General features: G+C 35.2%; 3 protein-coding genes across 3 annotated transcripts; all 3 read left to right on the top strand.

Annotated features, from left to right (window-relative positions):
• The first annotated feature begins 11390 nt into the window (after positions 1-11390).
• On the top strand, positions 11391-14798 carry LOC139843595 (thioredoxin H-type-like). The gene is made up of 5 exons (XM_071833707.1): positions 11391-11522; positions 12012-12068; positions 13120-13242; positions 14136-14258; positions 14461-14798. The coding sequence occupies exons 2-5, from the start codon at positions 12048-12050 to the stop codon at positions 14599-14601; spliced, it is 408 nt and encodes a 135-aa protein (XP_071689808.1). The 5' UTR covers positions 11391-11522; positions 12012-12047; the 3' UTR covers positions 14602-14798.
• A 1043-nt stretch (positions 14799-15841) lies between these two features.
• On the top strand, positions 15842-17826 carry LOC139844677 (mannan endo-1,4-beta-mannosidase 6-like). The gene is made up of 5 exons (XM_071834902.1): positions 15842-16084; positions 16160-16354; positions 16655-16777; positions 16850-17061; positions 17394-17826. The coding sequence occupies exons 1-5, from the start codon at positions 15842-15844 to the stop codon at positions 17824-17826; spliced, it is 1206 nt and encodes a 401-aa protein (XP_071691003.1).
• Positions 17827-19519: 1693 nt separating this feature from the next.
• Positions 19520-21597, top strand: LOC139844350 (mannan endo-1,4-beta-mannosidase 6-like). Its single transcript, XM_071834571.1, has 6 exons — positions 19520-19611; positions 19699-19969; positions 20074-20268; positions 20498-20620; positions 20697-20908; positions 21149-21597. The coding sequence occupies exons 2-6, from the start codon at positions 19709-19711 to the stop codon at positions 21579-21581; spliced, it is 1224 nt and encodes a 407-aa protein (XP_071690672.1). The 5' UTR covers positions 19520-19611; positions 19699-19708; the 3' UTR covers positions 21582-21597.
• Positions 21598-22261: the final 664 nt, after the last annotated feature.

Here is a 22261-nt window from a genome sequence, read left to right as displayed (position 1 = left end):
GAAGTCAATAAGCTCAAGACAGAACTTAGAGGGTTACGAACCCAAGGATTTGATATTACCACGTACGAAAGACGATTCACAGAATTGTGCCTATTGTGTCCGGGAGCATTCGAAGATGAGGAAGAGAAGATCGACGCATTTGTGAAAGGATTACCGGAAAGAATCCAAGAAGATATAAGTTCACACGAGCCCGCCTCCATACAACAGGCATGTAGAATGGCTCACAAACTAGTGAACCAGATTGAAGAAAGAATTAAAGAACAGACTGCTGAAGAGGCCAATGTGAAGCAAGTCAAAAGAAAGTGGGAGGAAAACGGTGATAAGAATCACCAATACAACAACAACAACAGCAATTACAACAATAATCGCAACAATTATCCCAACAATCGCAACATCAATCGCAACTACAACAAACGGCCCAACAACAACAACAACAACAACAACAACAACAACAGCAACTACAACAATCATCCCAACAACAATAATAACCGCAACAACAACAACAACAACAACAACAATCAGAAGCAACTATGCCAAAGGTGTGAAAAGAATCACTCGGGGTTCTGCACCAAATTTTGCAACAAGTGTAAAAGAAATGGTCATAGCGCGGCGAAGTGTGAGGTCTACGGACCAGGGGTTAATAGAACGAAAGGAACAAATGGTGTCGGAACGAGTAATGGCAGAGCAAGTAGTGTCGGAGCAAGTTATGCCAATGTAGTTTGTTATAAATGTGGAAAACCAGGCCACATTATTAGAAATTGCCCGAACCAGGAGAACACGAATGGACAAGGCCGTGGAAGAGTTTTCAATATTAATGCGGTAGAGGCACAGGAAGACCCGGAGCTTGTTACGGGTACGTTTCTTATTGACAATAAATCTGCTTACGTTTTATTTGATTCGGGTGCGGATAGAAGCTATATGAGTAGAGATTTTTGTGCTAAATTAAGTTGTCCATTGACGCCTTTGGATAGTAAATTTTTACTCGAATTAGCAAATGGTAAATTAATTTCAGCAGATAATATATGTCGGAATCGAGAAATTAAACTGGTTAGCGAAACATTTAAGATTGATTTGATACCAGTAGAGTTAGGGAGTTTTGATGTGATAATCGGTATGGACTGGTTGAAAGAAGTGAAAGCGGAGATCGTTTGTTACAAAAATGCAATTCGCATTATACGAGAAAAAGGAAAACCCTTAATGGTGTACGGAGAAAAGGGCAACACGAAGCTACATCTTATTAGTAATTTGAAGGCACAAAAACTAATAAGAAAAGGTTGCTATGCTGTTCTAGCACACGTCGAGAAAGTACAAACTGAAGAAAAGAGCATCAATGATGTTCCCATTGCAAAAGAATTTCCCGATGTATTTCCGAAAGAATTACCGGGATTACCCCCACATCGATCCGTTGAATTTCAAATAGATCTTGTACCAGGAGCTGCACCAATAGCTCGTGCTCCTTACAGACTCGCACCCAGCGAGATGAAAGAACTGCAAAGCCAATTACAAGAACTTTTAGAGCGTGGTTTCATTCGACCAAGCACATCACCGTGGGGAGCTCCTGTTTTGTTTGTCAAGAAGAAAGATGGTACATTCAGGTTGTGTATCGACTACCGAGAGTTGAACAAACTTACCATCAAGAACCGCTACCCACTACCGAGAATCGACGACTTATTTGATCAACTACAAGGCTCGTCTGTTTATTCAAAGATTGACTTACGTTCCGGGTATCATCAAATGCGGGTGAAAGAAGATGATATTCCAAAGACTGCTTTCAGAACACGTTACGGTCATTACGAGTTTATGGTCATGCCGTTTGGTTTAACTAATGCACCAGCTGTGTTCATGGACCTTATGAACCGAGTGTGTGGACCATACCTTGACAAGTTTGTCATTGTTTTCATTGATGACATACTTATTTACTCAAAGAATGACCAAGAACACGGTGAACATTTGAGAAAGGTGTTAGAAGTATTGAGGAAGGAAGAATTGTACGCTAAGTTTTCAAAGTGTGCATTTTGGTTGGAAGAAGTTCAATTCCTCGGTCACATAGTGAACAAAGAAGGTATTAAGGTGGATCCGGCAAAGATAGAAACTGTTGAAAAGTGGGAAACCCCGAAAACTCCGAAACACATACGCCAGTTTTTAGGACTAGCTGGTTACTACAGAAGGTTCATCCAAGACTTTTCCAGAATAGCAAAACCCTTGACTGCATTAACGCATAAAGGGAAGAAATTTGAATGGAATGATGAACAAGAGAAAGCGTTTCAGTTATTGAAGAAAAAGCTAACTACGGCACCTATATTGTCATTGCCTGAAGGGAATGATGATTTTGTGATTTATTGTGACGCATCAAAGCAAGGTCTCGGTTGTGTATTAATGCAACGAACGAAGGTGATTGCTTATGCGTCTAGACAATTGAAGATTCACGAACAAAATTATACGACGCATGATTTGGAATTAGGCGCGGTTGTTTTTGCATTAAAGACTTGGAGGCACTACTTATATGGGGTCAAAAGTATTATATATACCGACCACAAAAGTCTTCAACACATATTTAATCAGAAACAACTGAATATGAGGCAGCGTAGGTGGATTGAATTATTGAATGATTACGATTTTGAGATTCGTTACCACCCGGGGAAGGCAAATGTGGTAGCCGATGCCTTGAGCAGGAAGGATAGAGAACCCATTCGAGTAAAATCTATGAATATAATGATTCATAATAACATTACTACTCAAATAAAGGAGGCGCAACAAGGAGTTTTAAAAGAGGGAAATTTAAAGGATGAAATACCCAAAGGATCGGAGAAGCATCTTAATATTCGGGAAGACGGAACCCGGTATAGGGCTGAAAGGATTTGGGTACCAAAATTTGGAGATATGAGAGAAATGGTACTTAGAGAAGCTCATAAAACCAGATACTCAATACATCCTGGAACGGGGAAGATGTACAAGGATCTCAAGAAACATTTTTGGTGGCCGGGTATGAAAGCCGATGTTGCTAAATACGTAGGAGAATGTTTGACGTGTTCTAAGGTCAAAGCTGAGCATCAGAAACCATCAGGTCTACTTCAACAACCCGAAATCCCGGAATGGAAATGGGAAAACATTACCATGGATTTCATCACTAAATTGCCAAGGACTGCAAGTGGTTTTGATACTATTTGGGTAATAGTTGATCGTCTCACCAAATCAGCACACTTCCTACCAATAAGAGAAGATGACAAGATGGAGAAGTTAGCACGACTGTATTTGAAGGAAGTCGTCTCCAGACATGGAATACCAATCTCTATTATCTCTGATAGGGATGGCAGATTTATTTCAAGATTCTGGCAGACATTACAGCAAGCATTAGGAACTCGTCTAGACATGAGTACTGCCTATCATCCACAAACTGATGGGCAGAGCGAAAGGACGATACAAACGCTTGAAGACATGCTACGAGCATGTGTTATTGATTTCGGAAACAGTTGGGATCGACATCTACCGTTAGCAGAATTTTCCTACAACAACAGCTACCATTCAAGCATTGAGATGGCGCCGTTTGAAGCACTTTATGGTAGAAAGTGCAGGTCTCCGATTTGTTGGAGTGAGGTGGGGGATAGACAGATTACGGGTCCGGAGATTATACAAGAAACTACCGAGAAGATCATCCAAATTCAACAACGGTTGAAAACCGCCCAAAGTCGACAAAAGAGCTACGCTGACATTAAAAGAAAAGATATAGAATTTGAAATTGGAGAGATGGTCATGCTTAAAGTTTCACCTTGGAAAGGCGTTGTTCGATTTGGTAAACGAGGGAAATTAAATCCAAGGTATATTGGACCATTCAAGATTATTGATCGTGTCGGACCAGTAGCTTACCGACTTGAGTTACCTCAACAACTCGCGGCTGTACATAACACTTTCCACGTCTCGAATTTGAAGAAATGTTTTGCTAAAGAAGATCTCACTATTCCGTTAGATGAAATCCAAATCAACGAAAAACTCCAATTCATCGAAGAACCCGTCGAAATAATGGATCGTGAGGTTAAAAGACTTAAGCAAAACAAGATACCAATTGTTAAGGTTCGATGGAATGCTCGTAGAGGACCCGAGTTCACCTGGGAGCGTGAAGATCAGATGAAGAAGAAATACCCGCATCTATTTCCAGAAGATTCGTCAACACCTTCAACAGCTTAAAATTTCGGGACGAAATTTATTTAACGGGTAGGTACTGTAGTGACCCGAACTTTTCCATGTTTATATATATTAATTGAGATTGATGTTTACATGATTAAATGTTTCCAACATGTTAAGCAATCAAACTTGTTAAGACTTGATTAATTGAAATAGGTTTCATATAGACAATTGACCACCCAAGTTGACCGGTGATTCACGAACGTTAAAACTTGTAAAAAACTATATGATGACATATATATGGTTATATATATAGTTAACATGATATTATGATAAGTAAACATATCATTAATTATATTAACAATGAACTACATATGTAAAAACAAGACTACTAACTTAATGATTTTGAAACGAGACATATATGTAACGTTTATCGTTGTAACGACATTTAATGTATATATATCATATTAAGAGATATTCGTACATCATAATATCATGATAATATAATAATTTAAAATCTCTTTTGTTATTATAAACATTGGGTTAACAACATTTAACAAGATCGTTAACCTAAAGGTTTCAAAACAACACTTACATGTAACGACTAACGATGACTTAACGACTCAGTTAAAATGTATATACATGTAGTGTTTTAATATGTATTTATACACTTTTGAAAGACTTCAATACACTTATCAAAATACTTCTACTTAACAAAAATGCTTACAATTACATTCTCGTTCAGTTTCATCAACAATTCTACTCGTATGCACCCGTATTCGTACTCGTACAATACACAGCTTTTAGATGTATGTACTATTGGTATATACACTCCAATGATCAGCTCTTAGCAGCCCATGTGATTCACCTAACACATGTGGGAACCATCATTTGGCAACTAGCATGAAATATCTCATAAGATTACAAAAATATGAGTAATCATTCATGACTTATTTACATGAAAACAAAATTACATATCCTTTATATCTAATCCATACACCAACGACCAAAAACACCTACAAACACTTTCATTCTTCAATTTTCTTCATCTAATTGAACTCTCTCAAGTTCTATCTTCAAGTTCTAAGTGTTCTTCATAAATTCCAAAAGTTCTAGTTTCATAAAATCAAGAATACTTTAAAGTTTGCTAGCTCACTTCCAATCTTGTAAGGTGATCATCCAACCTCAAGAAATCTTTGTTTCTTACAGTAGGTTATCATTCTAATACAAGGTAATAATTATATTCAAACTTTGGTTCAATTTCTATAACTATAACAATCTTATTTCAAGTGATGATCTTACTTGAACTTGTTTTCGTGTCATGATTTTGCTTCAAGAACTTTGAGCCATCCAAGGATCCATTGAAGCTAGATCCATTTTTCTCTTTTCCAGTAGGTTCATCCAAGGAACTTAAGGTAGTAATGATGTTCATAACATCATTTGATTCATACATATAAAGCTATCTTATTCGAAGGTTTAAACTTGTAATCACTAGAACATAGTTTAGTTAATTCTAAACTTGTTCGCAAACAAAAGTTAATCCTTCTAACTTGACTTTTAAAATCAACTAAACACATGTTCTATATCTATATGATATGCTAACTTAATGATTTAAAACCTGGAAACACGAAAAACACCGTAAAACCGGATTTACGCCGTCGTAGTAACACCGCGGGCTGTTTTGGGTTAGTTAATTAAAAACTATGATAAACTTTGATTTAAAAGTTGTTATTCTGAGAAAATGATTTTTATTATGAACATGAAACTATATCCAAAAATTATGGTTAAACTCAAAGTGGAAGTATGTTTTCTAAAATGGTCATCTAGACGTCGTTCTTTCGACTGAAATGACTACCTTTACAAAAACGACTTGTAACTTATTTTTCCGACTAGAAACCTATACTTTTTTTGTTTAGATTCATAAAATAGAGTTCAATATGAAACCATAGCAATTTGATTCACTCAAAACGGATTTAAAATGAAGAATTTATGGGTAAAACAAGATTGGATAATTTTTCTCATTTTAGCTACGTGAAAATTGGTAACAAATCTATTCCAACCATAACTTAATCAACTTGTATTATATATTATGTAATCTTGAGATACCATAGACACGTATACAATGTTTCGACCTATCATGTCGACACATCTATATATATTTCGGAACAACCATAGACACTCTATATGTGAATGTTGGAGTTAGCTATACAGGGTTGAGGTTGATTCCAAAATATATATAGTTTGAGTTGTGATCAATACTGAGATACGTATACACTGGGTCGTGGATTGATTCAAGATAATATTTATTGATTTATTTCTGTACATCTAACTGTGGACAACTAGTTGTAGGTTACTAACGAGGACAGCTGACTTAATAAACTTAAAACATCAAAATATATTAAAAGTGTTGTAAATATATTTTGAACATACTTTGATATATATGTATATATTGTTATAGGTTCGTGAATCAACCAGTGGCCAAGTCTTACTTCCCGACGAAGTAAAAATCTGTGAAAGTGAGTTATAGTCCCACTTTTAAAATCTAATATTTTTGGGATGAGAATACATGCAGGTTTTATAAATGATTTACAAAATAGACACAAGTACGTGAAACTACATTCTATGGTTGAATTATCGAAATCGAATATGCCCCTTTTTATTAAGTCTGGTAATCTAAGAATTAGGGAACAGACACCCTAATTGACGCGAATCCTAAAGATAGATCTATTGGGCCTAACAAACCCCATCCAAAGTACCGGATGCTTTAGTACTTCGAAATTTATATCATATCCGAAGGGTGTCCCGGAATGATGGGGATATTCTTATATATGCATCTTGTTATTGTCGGTTACCAGGTGTTCACCATATGAATGATTTTTATCTCTATGTATGGGATGTGTATTGAAATATGAAATCTTGTGGTCTATTGTTACGATTTGATATATATAGGTTAAACCTATAACTCACCAACATTTTTGTTGACGTTTTAAGCATGTTTATTCTCAGGTGATTATTAAGAGCTTCCGTTGTCGCATACTTAAATAAGGACAAGATTTGGAGTCCATGCTTGTATGATATTGTGTAAAAACTGCATTCAAGAAACTTATTTTGTTGTAACATATTTGTATTGTAAACCATTATGTAATGGTCGTGTGTAAACGGGATATTTTAGATTATCATTATTTGATAATCTACGTAAAGCTTTTTAAACCTTTATTGATGAAATAAAGGTTATGGTTTGTTTAAAAATGAATGCAGTCTTTGAAAAACGTCTCATATAGAGGTCAAAAACTCGCAACGAAATCAATTAATATGGAACGTTTTTAATCAATAAGAACGGGACATTTCACATAGGTTGAAGCTAGAGTTCCAATTCCTTCAGGAGTGTGAAACTTTACCAGTTGATGTACAGTCGATACAATTATCCCCATCTTCATCATGGCTACTCTCCCTAGCAGAATATTGTGTGGTGAGGTGGACCGGAATACTATGAAATCAAGTGTCTCCGTTCTTGACAAAAGTGGTTCTCCGATGGTAAAATCAAGATCTATTTTTCCGATGGGCCAACACCTTTCTCCGGAGAATCCAACCAGAGGTACCCTTGGAGGGCTTAAACGAGCTTTGATGGAAGGACTGAGCTGATCGAAGCAATGTTCATACATGATATCACATGCACTCCCATTATCTAGGTATACTCGATGTACATTTCTTTCGAAGATTCGGCCATTGAATGTGACATGTTTATCAGAAGGTATGATCGTGTCTAATGTTGGGAAGGAGATTTCTTCCCAATCCATTACTCCGTAGGTTCTCTCCCTCTTGTAATTTCTCCAGGACTCAATGGCAAAACAATCAGTTACCGATAGTATGGCGTTCTCGGCGTTCGGCTTTTTCTCCTCAGGCTTGACTTCTTGTTTGGGTACCTTCGGGTTACGTATACCCTTCACTAGGTGTGATAGCTTCCCGGATCGCACGGCCTCTTCGATGGCCTACCTTAGCTGTATATAATCATCTGTTTTATGCCCGTAGTCGTTGTGGATGTCACAGAATTTGCTTGTATCCCTCGGCTTACCCTTTGCTAGCTTCGACGGAGCTTTGAAAGCTTGGGCACCTCTTTCGGTAGTGAGGATTTCTTTGGGTGATTTTATCAGGGTCCCGAGGATACCGGAGGTAGACTCTCGTCTATATGGAGAGAATCTTTTCCTCCCATTCTTCTTTCTGGATTTATCTTCTCGATGACTTGATTTTTCTTTTCGTTTGAAGCTTTGTGCTTCTTCGTAGACGAAGCTACTGGCGGTGTCTTTTGCGTCCAACCAAATGTATGGCCTGTCTAGCAAGGCTTTGTAAGTATCTGGAAGATCCCGACTGAGATTCTCTACCAACGATCGGGTCCTATAGCCATACAGGAGTCCCGATATTCTTTGTGACTCCGGGAGTCCAGGGATATGCTGGGTTTCATCAGTATATTGGGAGAAAAAAGCCCTCGAACCTTCGCCATCTTTCTGCCTAATGCTATGAGCCGCAACATGATTTTTCTTGTGCTTCTTTTCTTGGCTAAACTTTGACCTGAAGAGTCATTTGAGGTCATCGAAGCTCGCGACAGAGTCTTTCGCTAGGGAGTCGAACCAAATCCTTGCATCACTTTTGAGCATGTATGAGAATGCGTGGCAAGCTGCAGCCATGTACCATCTTGACATTCTAGCTGCACCTTCAAAGATATTCAGATAATCGTATGGGTCATCTTTTCCTTCTTAATACCCTAGGTGAGAGGGTATTTTCATCCCGTTTGGTAGCAGGTGATTCTGTATCGAAGGTGTGAAAGGAGTTTTCTGGTTCTTCCAGAACTGGTCTATATCTCTGTTAATGCTGACATTAGCTCCGTTAAGATGATTGTTTACCATAGGTGAATTTCCTCCGTACATATTCTGGTAAGGGAAGCCTACCCACTGGTTCCCTCCGTTCTAAGTTTGTGACCCCATTGGTAATGAAGCGTTCTACTGATTCATCACTGGAACTATTCCTGCCGATCGTATGACAGTGCTAACATTTTGCATGTTTTGTGAGAACATGGGGAACGGGCTCCCGAAGGTATATTGTTGCATGACTGGACCTCCGGAGTTGCTCAGTGGAATGTTGGTAGTGATTATTGATTGTACCGGCTGAGACTGCACCGGTTGGGAGATTATAGGCTGGGATTTCGCCGGTTGAGAAATCACGGGCTGATTGGCTGGGGGAGGATTTCCCCTAGGTCGGGCCTCCATCTCCATTTTTTCGTCAACATCTTCGCTGTCATATGTGAGGGTTCGACGGCTGTGCAAGTGATCCACTTCTCGCAGCTTTTTATTAACAGCGCGTATGTTATCGTAATTGTTGAGTATGAAGGTTTTATCAATTAACGGTGGTGGTTTGGAATCGCTCCGATCCGTAATTATCAGTATTGTGGGGGTTATTAGTGTCTGTGTGCCGGTTTCCTGCGGGTTAGCTCTTGATTGTATGAAAAACCAGGCGGTGGGTGACCGAGATCTGGCATGATCTTGCTTTTTTCTCAAACAAAATGAATGTTAATGTGTTGTCCCACGGATGGCGCCAATTGTTTGTACAATTCTTGGGGATCCTTGTTGAAGGAACAAGGATGTTGAGATCTAATCACTTGATGTGAGGTGTTGAGGTGTATGATGATGAATGTATGCTTGTTGGCGATTCCCCGAAGGTAGTACGAAGGTATTGTACTTTACGCCACCAAGATACGAAGGTAACTCATTGTGAGTTATGTGTGTGCGCGTTGTTATGACTTAGAGTGAATGTCATCTCCAGAGATCATGGTCTCCTTTTATAGGGCCAGTTTTTTATAGCTCTTTCTCCAGTTTTTTAGGCGGGGATCAGTCTCCAAGGCAATCTTTGATAAGACAAAGGGAACTTTCCCTTTGGCCGACTATGATCCCTGCTGTTGAAGAAAGTTAGCCTGATGCATTCCTCTTTTATCATTTGGACGTTAGTAGAAGCAAGCTGGTCAACCCGTTTACTTCTCTCCTTCAGCCTATGTGATCTTGTGACCTCGGGATAAGTCTCTATCCATTGGTAATCGTGATCTCTTCGTAACTGTGTTCCTTCGGGACTATAGCTTCGTATAACGGATACGGTTCCTTGTTAAGTCTGAATACCAAGATCACATTTTGGGAGTATTCATCTTTTATCATTTGGGCGCCAGTATTTGAGTTTGAAGGTATCCCACCCTTAACTTGTATTTGACATATGTATTCTTGTGACCAATCCTTATGTCATCAATCCTCAATAAACGTGATACCTTTGTTAACGTAGCTTCGGATGTTTGCTGGTTGAGGGGATACACTATCAAACGTATACTAGTTATTATCTAGATGGTATAAGCGATTAAATCTAATACAAAATGAAACATCCCCCACCAAAGATCTTTCCAAAACAATGTGTCGTACCCATTACCGATCCGTCTTTGTAAAGAATTGCAAGTGATAATATTTCTATCCCCTACACATTTAAACGAATTAACTATCTCGGTTCAAAGACTTAGTGTCTTTAATTCTTGCGGTTGAATACCCATATCCACACCATGTACCGCTTTAATAACTTGGGACCAAAAATCATTTATACCAGTGTTGTTGTGTTCTTTGTGTCAATGATGCCGAAATTCTCATCTTTACTTGTTCTTTGATTGTTGCTTCTCTACTCTGGGAAAATTTGTGATAAGTCAAAGTAGGTTTTTTTTTTGTTTTTTTGTACGAGCAATGATTGAAAATCTTTTGTGGAGTTTATTTCTCTATGGGCAACTAGTAACAATGCTCAGTTTATGGTGGCTAAGAGTGAGTTCATATTATGGTGGCTAAGAGTATGTTTTCACCAACGGTGGATTTTATTTGCCAAAACTAGTATAACTGTATGTTTAAAGGAAAACATTGATAGATTGGTAGGTTATTTCAAGATATTTATTATGCTATAGTTCGGTTGAAATTGATGTCGAGTTGAAAATTGCATAGAATATATCCTAATCGTTGTGTTTGGGTTTGGTCGATATCATGTTTTTTTTGTTATTTGGTGACTTCAAGATAAAATTAATTCTTTTATTATTATCATTAATTGATAAAATTTATTTATATTTATATTTATATTTATATTTTATATTTTATATTTATAATTATAATAATAAAATAAAATTTACATGGGTAATACGTACTATTTACTAAAAAAATATTTTATTATAAGAAAAGAAAGAAAAGGTGGGATATCAATTTCCTACTAAAATTTAAAAAGTGGTTGCTTTTCTACCTCTCGCGATTAAATATATATATATACCCTAATTAGGGTTACGTCTGTGATTTTGCCGGTGCAATCCATTCAAATTAATCCGTCTGAAACCCTCAATTTATCAGGTTATCTCTTCCCCTTGATCCAATTTTATTAGCTATACTTGTTTTATTGCAAATTCTAGGTTTAATTTCGCTTCTTATGCACACGTTTTTTATATCCCGAATAATTGGTATCTTTGACTCAATTTGAGCTATTTTAAGTAAATTAGGGCTTTGGTTAGCTTATAGACGTTAATTTCTGTGTATGCTGTGAGATTTATTGAGGTTTAAAGTGTTTTCTTTTTCTTTATTTGGTATTAACATTTTCCTCTGAATTTCTGTAATGGATACCTGCTGTAGAGATTGTGTACTGTGTATAAATGAGGGCCTGATTATGTACGATAATTAAAGTTTAAGGGCTAAACATATAGATTTCGTTTTAGTTTTAGCCAGTGTTACACATAACTTTGGTGCTATCAACATCACATCTAATAATCCATGTATTATTGTATGTATTACATGTAATCTGTATGTTGAATGTTGTACACTGCCTAAATAAATTGTGTTTTTCAGGGTAAATTGAGTGCGGTTACTTTTGTAATAATATAAATGGGACTTTGCTTCTCCTCGGTGAGTTTTCCTGTAAACTTGTATATAGTTTGTTTACATCTGTTTACACTTGTATGCATATTTTGTTCCTATAATAATCTGAGGTATCTTGTATACTCTGATCAATTTGGATATATTTTGTACTAGTTGCTTTGATAAATGAAAATGCTTAAAGTGAGGATGTGGTTGTTTTGAAGGGTAGGAGGCTAGTTGATGATTCACGAGTCTATTGACACTATCAATTAAGATTAATTACCGTGAACATATACTATTTGATCACAAAGATTAATGCGATAGATGATATTTAGTAGATGGTTTATAGAAAATTAAATGTGGTATTATGGTGGTACAGGGTATGTGATGGAGGGTAGGATTCTTAGCTCTATGTATTTAATATATGTATTTCTTCGTAATTTATTTAATAGAAGCCTATTTGATTACGTCTCATCTGAATATGTTATGTCAAGTATACGGGAATTGAGTTAATCAAGAAAAATTGTTTGAAAGTGATGTTAAATCTGGATCTACAAGTTTTAAAAAGTAAATCTCATTTGATTATCTGTATCATAACTTTTTCTGTTAAAGTGATTTGCGAAGATCATCACACCGTATAAGAGACATATGTACATGAGAAATACCAACTATTCTTACGGATAAACCTCTTTACATCAGGGGATCAATCAAGTCTTTAATTCTCTTGCAATTATTTACAAAATTCTTTCTTTTCATGAGTTTAAAATCTTTATTTTACAAATACTGCGACAAATTGAGACTTTGCGTAACTGGTCAAATGGTGTTTGTAATTCCACTCTAATAAAATTCCATTTATTTTAGTTAATTAAAAGATCCCATAATTGTAATTGTTTTTGACCATTCCCATTTCTCTTGTGTCCCTTTTATATGGTGTGAGATAAGGTAGAAGTGGTTCTGCTTCTTATCTACCTGTTTTTTTTCTTCTTCTTAGTCTTGAAGGTCGAACCCGTCCGTTTATTGGTTGTTGGTTATAAATGTAAAACTTATATATCTTGTGTTTTTGAATAAATCATGAGTTTGGTGGTATAAATATATGTAGAGTCCACCTGAAGAAGATGAGTCTGAGAATCAACCTCATTTTGCGGGAGGTAATGTGACACTTATCACTACCATGGATGCTTGGGACCGAAAGCTGTCAGAAGCAAAAACGCAAGGCAAAATAGTAAGTCATTAAACAATATTGTCTCCCTCGTATGAATATTTTTATGGATTTTTATTTGGATTTCTTCGTATCTGATAAATAAGGAGGCTCGGAAATTTATTACAATTGAACTTATGTAGTTCAAATGAAGATACCATTATTGTCCGGACAATCTATTTAGTTATGGTTAGGTGGTTGTAGTTGAACTATTTTTATTATCATGTAAAGAGAAATATAATGAGCATCATTTGTAAGCAACAACCAAGGTTGTAAAAGCCAGGAACAAGTCAGTCAGGACCTTTAGTAATAAATAGATTATATAATACACACACACACATAGAATATATATATATATATATATATATATATATATATATATATATATATATATATATATATATATATATATATATATATATATATATATTCAGACATAGATATAGGCCACAAAATCTAATTTTAAAAAATTATCAAAATTTTGATTAACTTTGACATTGAAAACAGCCAGGAAGTGATACTGCTGGGCTGCCTACATCAAAGTATGGGGTCGGATTACTCGCCCTCCCGGGTAGCCCGAACAGGGAAAACCTTCTGCATTCTATTGATCGACTTAGTCCGACTTTGACTCAAAATTTTAGGCGTTTTTGGGTGAAACAGGACGGGCAACTTCGTGATCTCTTATTTTCTGTCATTTTTTTTTTTTTTTTTTTTTTTGCTTATCTTGAATTGTAGTTTATTATATTGGATACAATTATTGTTAGGAGAATCTTTAGAAATACTGTTAAGGGTGTTGAAGGTGAACTATTCTTATTATCATGAGAAGAGAATTGAAATAGTGAGCATTATTAATGAGCATCAAATTTTTTATCTCTTATTTTTTTATTATATTTTTGTTTATATTGCACGATTAATAGGTGATAGCCAACTTCAGTGCATCTTGGTGTGGTCCTTGCAAATCAGTTGCACCTTACTACATTGAGCTTTCCGAGAAGCATCCTTCTCTCATGTTTCTAACGATAGACGTAGATGCATTAACGGTATGTTACGTCCTTTATCATGTTTTAACTTACTGATGTGACAACATCAAGCCAGTAAATAGCCAACAAATTCATAATTAAAATTTAAAGGTTCAGAAAGTATGTTATCCCCCTTCAGTTAACGTGTATTGATGTAGGAATTTCTGTTACGAACCTAAGTTTAAGTTTAGATGTTACATGTGATGAAATGAAATTGATACAGGAGTTTAGCACACAATGGGAGGTAAAAGCTACACCAACATTCTTCTTCCTTAGAGATGGGCAGCAATTTGATAAACTTGTGGGAGCCAACAAGGTAGAACTCGAGAACAAGATAACCACCATTGCCGCCAGTCAAAAGTAACTAAAATTTACTCCAGGGTTGTTTGTTGTTCATTGTTATCGATCGATCGAGTACAGAATGCTTGTACTTTAGAATGTGAGAATGTGAGTATTGTATTCTTATGTAAAGCTTAAATGCATTGTGTTTCATTGTTTAGGGTACATGCATTTCACTTCAAACAAGTGTAAGAACATATTGTTTTGTTACCTTTTTGGTGATATAGTTGAACTTCCAATTATTTTTATAAGCCAAACACTAAATTGGTTACATTATTCAGAAATTTTGGTCATTCTGTTAACTTTTTTTAAAATTTCCCTGAAATTAGCGTGTTAGTTCATTTTGCTTTCTCATTGTATCACAGCATAGTTGCTCCATTTATACTTTTGTTTTCACTGATTCAAGGAGGAGCAAAAACAGTCTGGATGAAGATCCTACGAATTAACAAAGAGGATCATGCGTTTTCAAGTACGAAATGCATGCATCAAGATCTTATGAATTAATGCTGAACAGTATTTTGAATATGATGCGCGTGCATCAAGATCTTACACATTAATGATTCAAGGAATTCACTACAATAGCAAGAAATTGTTATTCTCTTGTTATTACTATTGTTATGTTATTGTTATTATTGTCATATATCATTTATGTTATTGTTTCTACTTCAATGCAATTATCTTTACTTCAGGGTACCCAATTGGTTTCCAATATTCCATACAGCTCAGCTCATATTGGATACCTAATAACTTTTACTACAACCAGTATACATATCAATTATGGTATTAGTATTTTTTTTTTTACTAAGTGAGAGATAAAGATGTATAACCAATGTCTTTTATAGTTATACATACAATAAATAAATGGTAGCTCAATAAGGTAACTCTGTCAGTTCAGCATATTTCAGTGTTTTGCTTAATTCATCAACCGATATATAAATACTATGAGTAAAAATAGTCGCTTTGCTGTTTTGCTCAAAAAATGTTTTCCTGTTGCAACTCCCCTTATATATATATACTTGTTGAACACTATTTCATAATGTAACCAAATATCAAATGACTATCATTCATAACACAATATTCATATTGGTGACACTTATAATCTACAATCACAACACCAACTGTTGTGTACTTGGTCTTGATGAAGATAGGTACCATCCTTAAAAAGCTTCAAATTTTGTATTATATTATAATATTGTTATAGTTTATATGATTTGACCATTTATAGGTGTTGCAGTATTGATGAGATGGAAAATGAACAATGGACAATGGTACAGAAAAATGGGAATCAGTTTGTTTTAAACGGTCAACCGTTTTATGTAAACGGATTCAACAGTTACTGGTTAATGACATTTGCTGTAGATGAGTCTACAAGAGAAAAAGTTACCGAGTTATTTAATCAAGCATCGAGTGTAGGATTAACAGTGTGTCGAACATGGGGTTTTAACGACGGTGATCAGGAACATGCTTTGCAGATAAAACCTTCCGTTTATGATGAAAATGTTTTCAAGGTTTTTTATATCCCACATTTATATCTATAATTTATGATATGTTCATGTTTTTGTCTAATAGGTGAAAAGTTGTAGGCTTTCGATTTTGTGGTGAGTGAAGCAAAAAGATTCAAGATTAGACTTATTTTGACATTGGTCAACAATTGGGTTGACTATGGTGGTAAAGCGCAGTACGTCAAATGGGGCAAAGAAGCTGGCTTAAATTTGACACACGATGACGATTTTTTCTCTCATCCAACTCTTAGAGGCTACTATCAGTCTTATGTCAAGGCAAGTTTCTAAAGTTTTAGCCATTCACTTGTGCAAAGTATTGCAAAATGCATAAATATTACAGTATTAATAAACAAAAAAAAAAGATAAAACCAAAAATATTCAGATCATGTCATAACATCTGATCTAGACCTTTTCACGGGCCACTCGTAGGATCTGATCTATAAACTCTCCGTTTAAAGTTGTATTTTGTAAATGAGTATGCTAACTTCTAAATCTGTAATGTAACTATTTTCTGTTATATAAGGGTGTTACGAAAATGCTAACAAAATATTTACAAATGGTTTCTTGGGTGTTTAGACGGTGTTAAATAGAGTGAATACGATAACCAACATAACTTACAAGGATGATCCAACTATTTTCGCTTGGGAACTGATGAATGAGCCGAGATGTCAATCAGATCCTTCAGGAGATAAACTGCAGGTACGTTTAAACTAATAAGAAAAAAACAAAATTTTCGCTAAGTGGTCTGAATTAAGTACGTAAATCATATAGGAATGGATTGAGGAAATGGCATTTTACGTGAAAACTATTGATCGTAAGCATCTAGTAGATATTGGTCTTGAAGGATTTTATGGTCCTTCAACACCTAACAAGGTTAAACACAATCCCTACAATTATTCTAAACAAGAGGGAACCGATTTCATCAGAAACCATCAAGTTCTTGGTGTTGATTTTGCTTCAGTTCATATGTATGCCGACTCTTGGTAAGTTTGAAAATAGCCTCAACTTACCAAAAACTCACTCCGTACCAAAATAACATTTTGACTGTTCAAAGTCTTTCTTTTTTAACTTTGACTTTAAATATCCCTATTCATGTTGTATGATACTCGATGAATATTATACCAATAAAAACACGTTTCAAACCCAGTCGTTTCATATAAATTTCATCAAAGATTATATAACATAAATAAAAATATTTAAAGTCAAAGATGAAAAACAAAGACTTTCAAAAGTCAAAAGTGGGACATTTATTTTGGGACGGAAGGAGTAACTACACATATTAACGTACACTTTAACATTTGAGGATCTCATGTAGGATTGAACGACCAATACCAAACGCCCGTATCACTTTCATAAAATCATGGATGAAAAATCATATCCACGATGCTGAAAAGTACTTGAAAATGCCGGTGATTATTGGCGAATTTGGTGTATCTACAAAATATACGGGGTACAACACATCACTAAGGAACAACTTGATGAGCTTAGTGTACAACATTATATTTCATTCGGCTAAAAAAGGTGGCAGTGGAGGTGGGAGTCTTGTATGGCAGCTTTTTCCCGAGGGAATGGAATATATGGATGATGGGTACGGAGTTTATTTAACAAAGTCTGCTTCAACGGCGAATGTTATTTATCGACAAAACACAAGGCTCTCGTTATTAAACTCGCTATGTAAATGGACATGCCGTTGGGGTTGTAAAAAGAAGCATGGAGTTGATGTTTTAAACTACAAGGACGAGCTTTAGACTTGTATTCCCTCTTCATGTAACACGTTATATTCAGAGAGATATATGTAAAGGAATATCAGTGTTGAATATTAAAAATTATTCTCTCTTTGTGGATGATTTTGCAATCAAGTAATAAAACTAGTTGTCCTAAAAGATAAACCACAAAAAATCAAATTTAGTTACTTTTTTCTGATCTTCAGAAAGCTGGTTACCGAAAAATGAAAACTGGCGGAGTTGATTAACGCTGCACGTTAAGTTCATTATGACTAGTGATCAGAAAAAGTGAAATGGTCAAGTGCACTAAATGAAATGGTGCCTGCTCAAGACTAAATAATGTACAACAGGTTACAAAATAGAGTCATCAATGTAATAAATTTAGGAATTATAAGACCTGATCAGAGCGAAACTGACTTTTACTAAGGGAGATTTTGCTTCAGAAAACATAAATCAATATAGATTGGCATACTGCACTAACTTCTGGGCTTTGTCACCGTACTAAGAATCTACATTTGAATTTTAAATGTCAAATAAGAGTAGGTTAGTTTAGTATAGCCTGGCCTGTTAACATCACCAGAATATATATCACGGATATGTTAGTTTAGTATAGCCCGGCCCATTAGTATAGCCAGCTCGTTAAATGTTATAATGACTAGCTGAACCGCTACTACTTCCATCATCTGACTATTTTTCCTAAACTTTATACTCGTATTATAAATTATAATTATATCCTTTTCATAAATTTTTATAAATAGATAACTACCTATACTTACCCGATTATGCTCAACCCATGTCCAAAATGATTTTGTCTTCTGCTGTATATCAAGTCAAGATGATGATATGGTACAAAATCTAATGCATGTTGCACAAGTTTATATCTATAAATATACATGTATCACATAATCATAATTCACGAGGGTTTCAATAAGCGTTTTCACTAGATCGAAAGAAAGAAAAGGAAAGCAAAATATCTGCAATTTCAATGAACTTGTTTGATAAAGCCATCCTAAGGTAACATGCATATTGCTCATTCTTGATTTCTTATGTTGCAAACATTAGCATGCGTCTTTTGTATTACTTGCATAATTAAGTTAAGTTTTAGTTTTCGTTCTATGTATTGTGTTAAAGGTTATACATTCCTTTTGTTAGGAAATAACACAACACTTCCACTTAAGACAAGGGGGTTAATCCCTTGAATAGTCAAATTTCTCCTGAAATATTTTAATGTTTAAACATAATAATACAACTCATAGAGCTTTAAAGCATTGGGCTGTTGAAGTTATGGTATATATGGGCTTGAAAAAGGCTTAAATGCTTAATGAACTTTATATATTAATTGCTATTGTTATTAGGTCATGTTCATAGCATCATTATTTTTCTTCAAAAACAGTAAAAAGGTAGCTTTCGTTGATCATTTTAACAAATTTTAGTACAAATAATAAAATAGAAACCAGAAGTGAAAGTTTGTATGTATGAGAGAGACAAAAATAATATAATAAATAAATAAAAAAACAGAGAGGGAGGAAGAAGTACCAAAGCAATCACTCCAACTTAGCTTTGAAGGTAGCAGAATGGTTTCCTCCACAATACTTCACTTGAGTGTCACAGCAATTATACAATAATTCTGATTATAACAAAAACCAACTTTTTGTCTGAATTTCATATAAATATTTGTTCAAAACAAACTGAAAATGTAACCAAATACACAACAATGGAAATCATCCATAGAACAATCTTCTTTTTGGTCATCATTTTAATCTACAATCACAACACCAACAGTTTGTTACTTGATCCTAATGAAGATAGGTACCGTCTTTAATAGAGCTTATAAATTTATCTTTACTAAAATGTTATATTAAAGTTTCTTTATTTGACCGTTCACGGGTTTTGCAGGATTGATGATATGGAAGATGAATCATGGACAATGGTGCAGAAAAACGGAAACCAGTTTGTGGTTAATGATCAACCGTTTTATGTAAACGGATTCAATACTTACTGGTTGATGGTATTTGCTGTAGATGAATCTACACGAGGGAAAGTTACTGAGTTATTTAAACAAGCTTCGAGTGTGGGATTAACAGTGTGTCGAACATGGGCTTTTAACGACGGTCAATGGCATGCCCTTCAGAAAAAACCAGCTGTTTATGATGAAAATGTTTTCAAGGTTCTTACTTTATATTCTTGAAATAGTTAGAACCATGTTTTGTGATATATTCATGTTTGGTTTCTTATTTTTAGTTACTGATAGAAAAGGGTTAATATATGCAGGCTTTAGATTTTGTGGTGAGTGAAGCAAAGAGATTCAAGATTAGGCTTATATTGTCATTAACTAACAATTGGGATGCTTATGGTGGTAAACCACAATATGTCAAATGGGGCAAAGAAGCTGGCTTAAATGTGACCGATGATGACGATTTCTTCTCTCACCCTACTCTTAAAAGCTACTATAAGTCCCATGTCAAGGCAAGTTTCTAACATCTTGCATCATTAATTAATTTGATTTTACTAACGACACGCGCTTTAAACAGTTGTACATAGCGGTTACTTGTTAAATTAGTGGTGGTGGTAACATGAATGTACAACTGTTTAAAACGCTTTAACGACAACCCTCCTTAGACTGTCGTTAGCAAAATCCCAATTACATTCTGAACAATGTTAATAAATTTGTACTAATAGTTTCTTGAATGTGTAGACTCTGCTAAATAGAGTGAATACGATCACCAACGTAATATACAAGGATGATCCAACCATTTTCGCTTGGGAACTGATTAACGAGGCGAGGTGTCCATCAGATCCTTCAGGGAATAAACTGCAGGTATATTTTGTTACATAAAACCAGAACATTTTTAAGTGATATGAACCAAGTAAATTAGAGTATGTGTAATCTTCAGGAATGGATAGAAGAAATGGCGGTGTGCGTGAAAACAATAGATCCGAAGCATTTAGTAGAGATTGGTGTTGAAGGATATTACGGTCCTTCGACACCTAACAAGGTTAAGTACAATCCAAACGATTACGCTCAACATGAGGGAACTGATTTCATCAGAAACCATCAAGTTCTTGGTGTCGATTTTGCTTCAGTTCATGTGTACGCTGATGCTTGGTAAGTTAATTACATCTTCAACTTTCCAAAAATAACAACTACAAATTTTATTGATTTTGCTAACAACAGTCCTTAGGGTTGTCGTTAACATGTATTGAATTATTGTACATAGCGGTTATCCAATATTTTTTAATTGGCAGTGGTTAGCATGTTAACGACAGCATTAAGGGCTTAGGGATATCGTTGGGAAAATCTTTATTTGTATTTATACTTATACAATCTTGTAATGTTCGCACGAAGGATTTCACAATCAGAAGCCGATGCTTACATCGCCTTCACTAAATCATGGATGCAATCACACATCGATGACGCCGAAAGATACTTAAAAATGCCAGTGATTTTCAGCGAATTTGGTTTATCAACAAAAGACCCCGGTTACAACACATCATTTAGGAACAACTTGATGAGCACAGTGTACAATACCTTACTGGATTCAGCGAGAAAAGGAGGAAGTGGAGGTGGGAGTCTCGTGTGGCAGCTGTTTCCTGACGGAACGGAATATATGGACGATGGGTACGCACTTATTTTATCAAAGTCTCCTTCGACTTCAGATATCATATCTCGACACTCAACAAGGCTCTCGCTTTTTAACTCGTTATGCAAATGGAAATGTCACTGGGGTTGCAAAAAGAAGCATCACATTGACGAGTTGAACTACCACGACGAGCTTTAAACTTGTAATTACTTGTTACTACTAAATGTTATATAAATCAGAGCGAAATCTGTAAGAAAACGCTAATCAATATTGAATACAAAGCATGCTCATTTTGCATACGATTTGCTTGCAAGTAAGTAAGTAGGGGTGTTCAGCGGTTCAATTTCGATTTCCTCTATTTATTCGGTTTTGTTTTTTTTTTTCTTCTTCACAAAACCGAAACCAAATTCAATTTCAAAACCTAAATCGGATCAAAAACCGATCATAATTTACCTAAAATAATCATAACATATCGATTTTAAATTCGACTTTTTAATATTGATTTTTCGTCAAAATAAATTAATAATATATAATATAATATATTATTGGTTGGATCTGGTTTTCTTTTAAACCGAATTCTGAAAAGTAAAACCGAAAACCGAACTAATTTTGAAACCGAACCGAACACCGATTTCAAATTCAGTTTGATTTTTCTTTGGTTTTTATCCGATTCGGTTTTGAAAACAAAAATGAACACCCCTGTTTTTAAGTGCACAACAGTATGTTAAATTTCTTTTCTTAATAGACTTTAGTGAATTCTGCTGGAAAACTGCATATTAACTTTCAGTTTCAGACGAATTATCACTTGATTGCATTGTTAGCAAATATCAGCATGAAATGTATTTCATCCAATGATGCATTTAACAAATAATTACAGG

Source organism: Rutidosis leptorrhynchoides, chromosome 4, assembly GCF_046630445.1.
Source record: "Rutidosis leptorrhynchoides isolate AG116_Rl617_1_P2 chromosome 4, CSIRO_AGI_Rlap_v1, whole genome shotgun sequence".
Classification (NCBI taxonomy): domain Eukaryota; kingdom Viridiplantae; phylum Streptophyta; class Magnoliopsida; order Asterales; family Asteraceae; genus Rutidosis; species Rutidosis leptorrhynchoides.
Note: the sequence above shows the minus strand (reverse complement) of the source record. Positions and strands in the feature narration are given on the sequence as shown.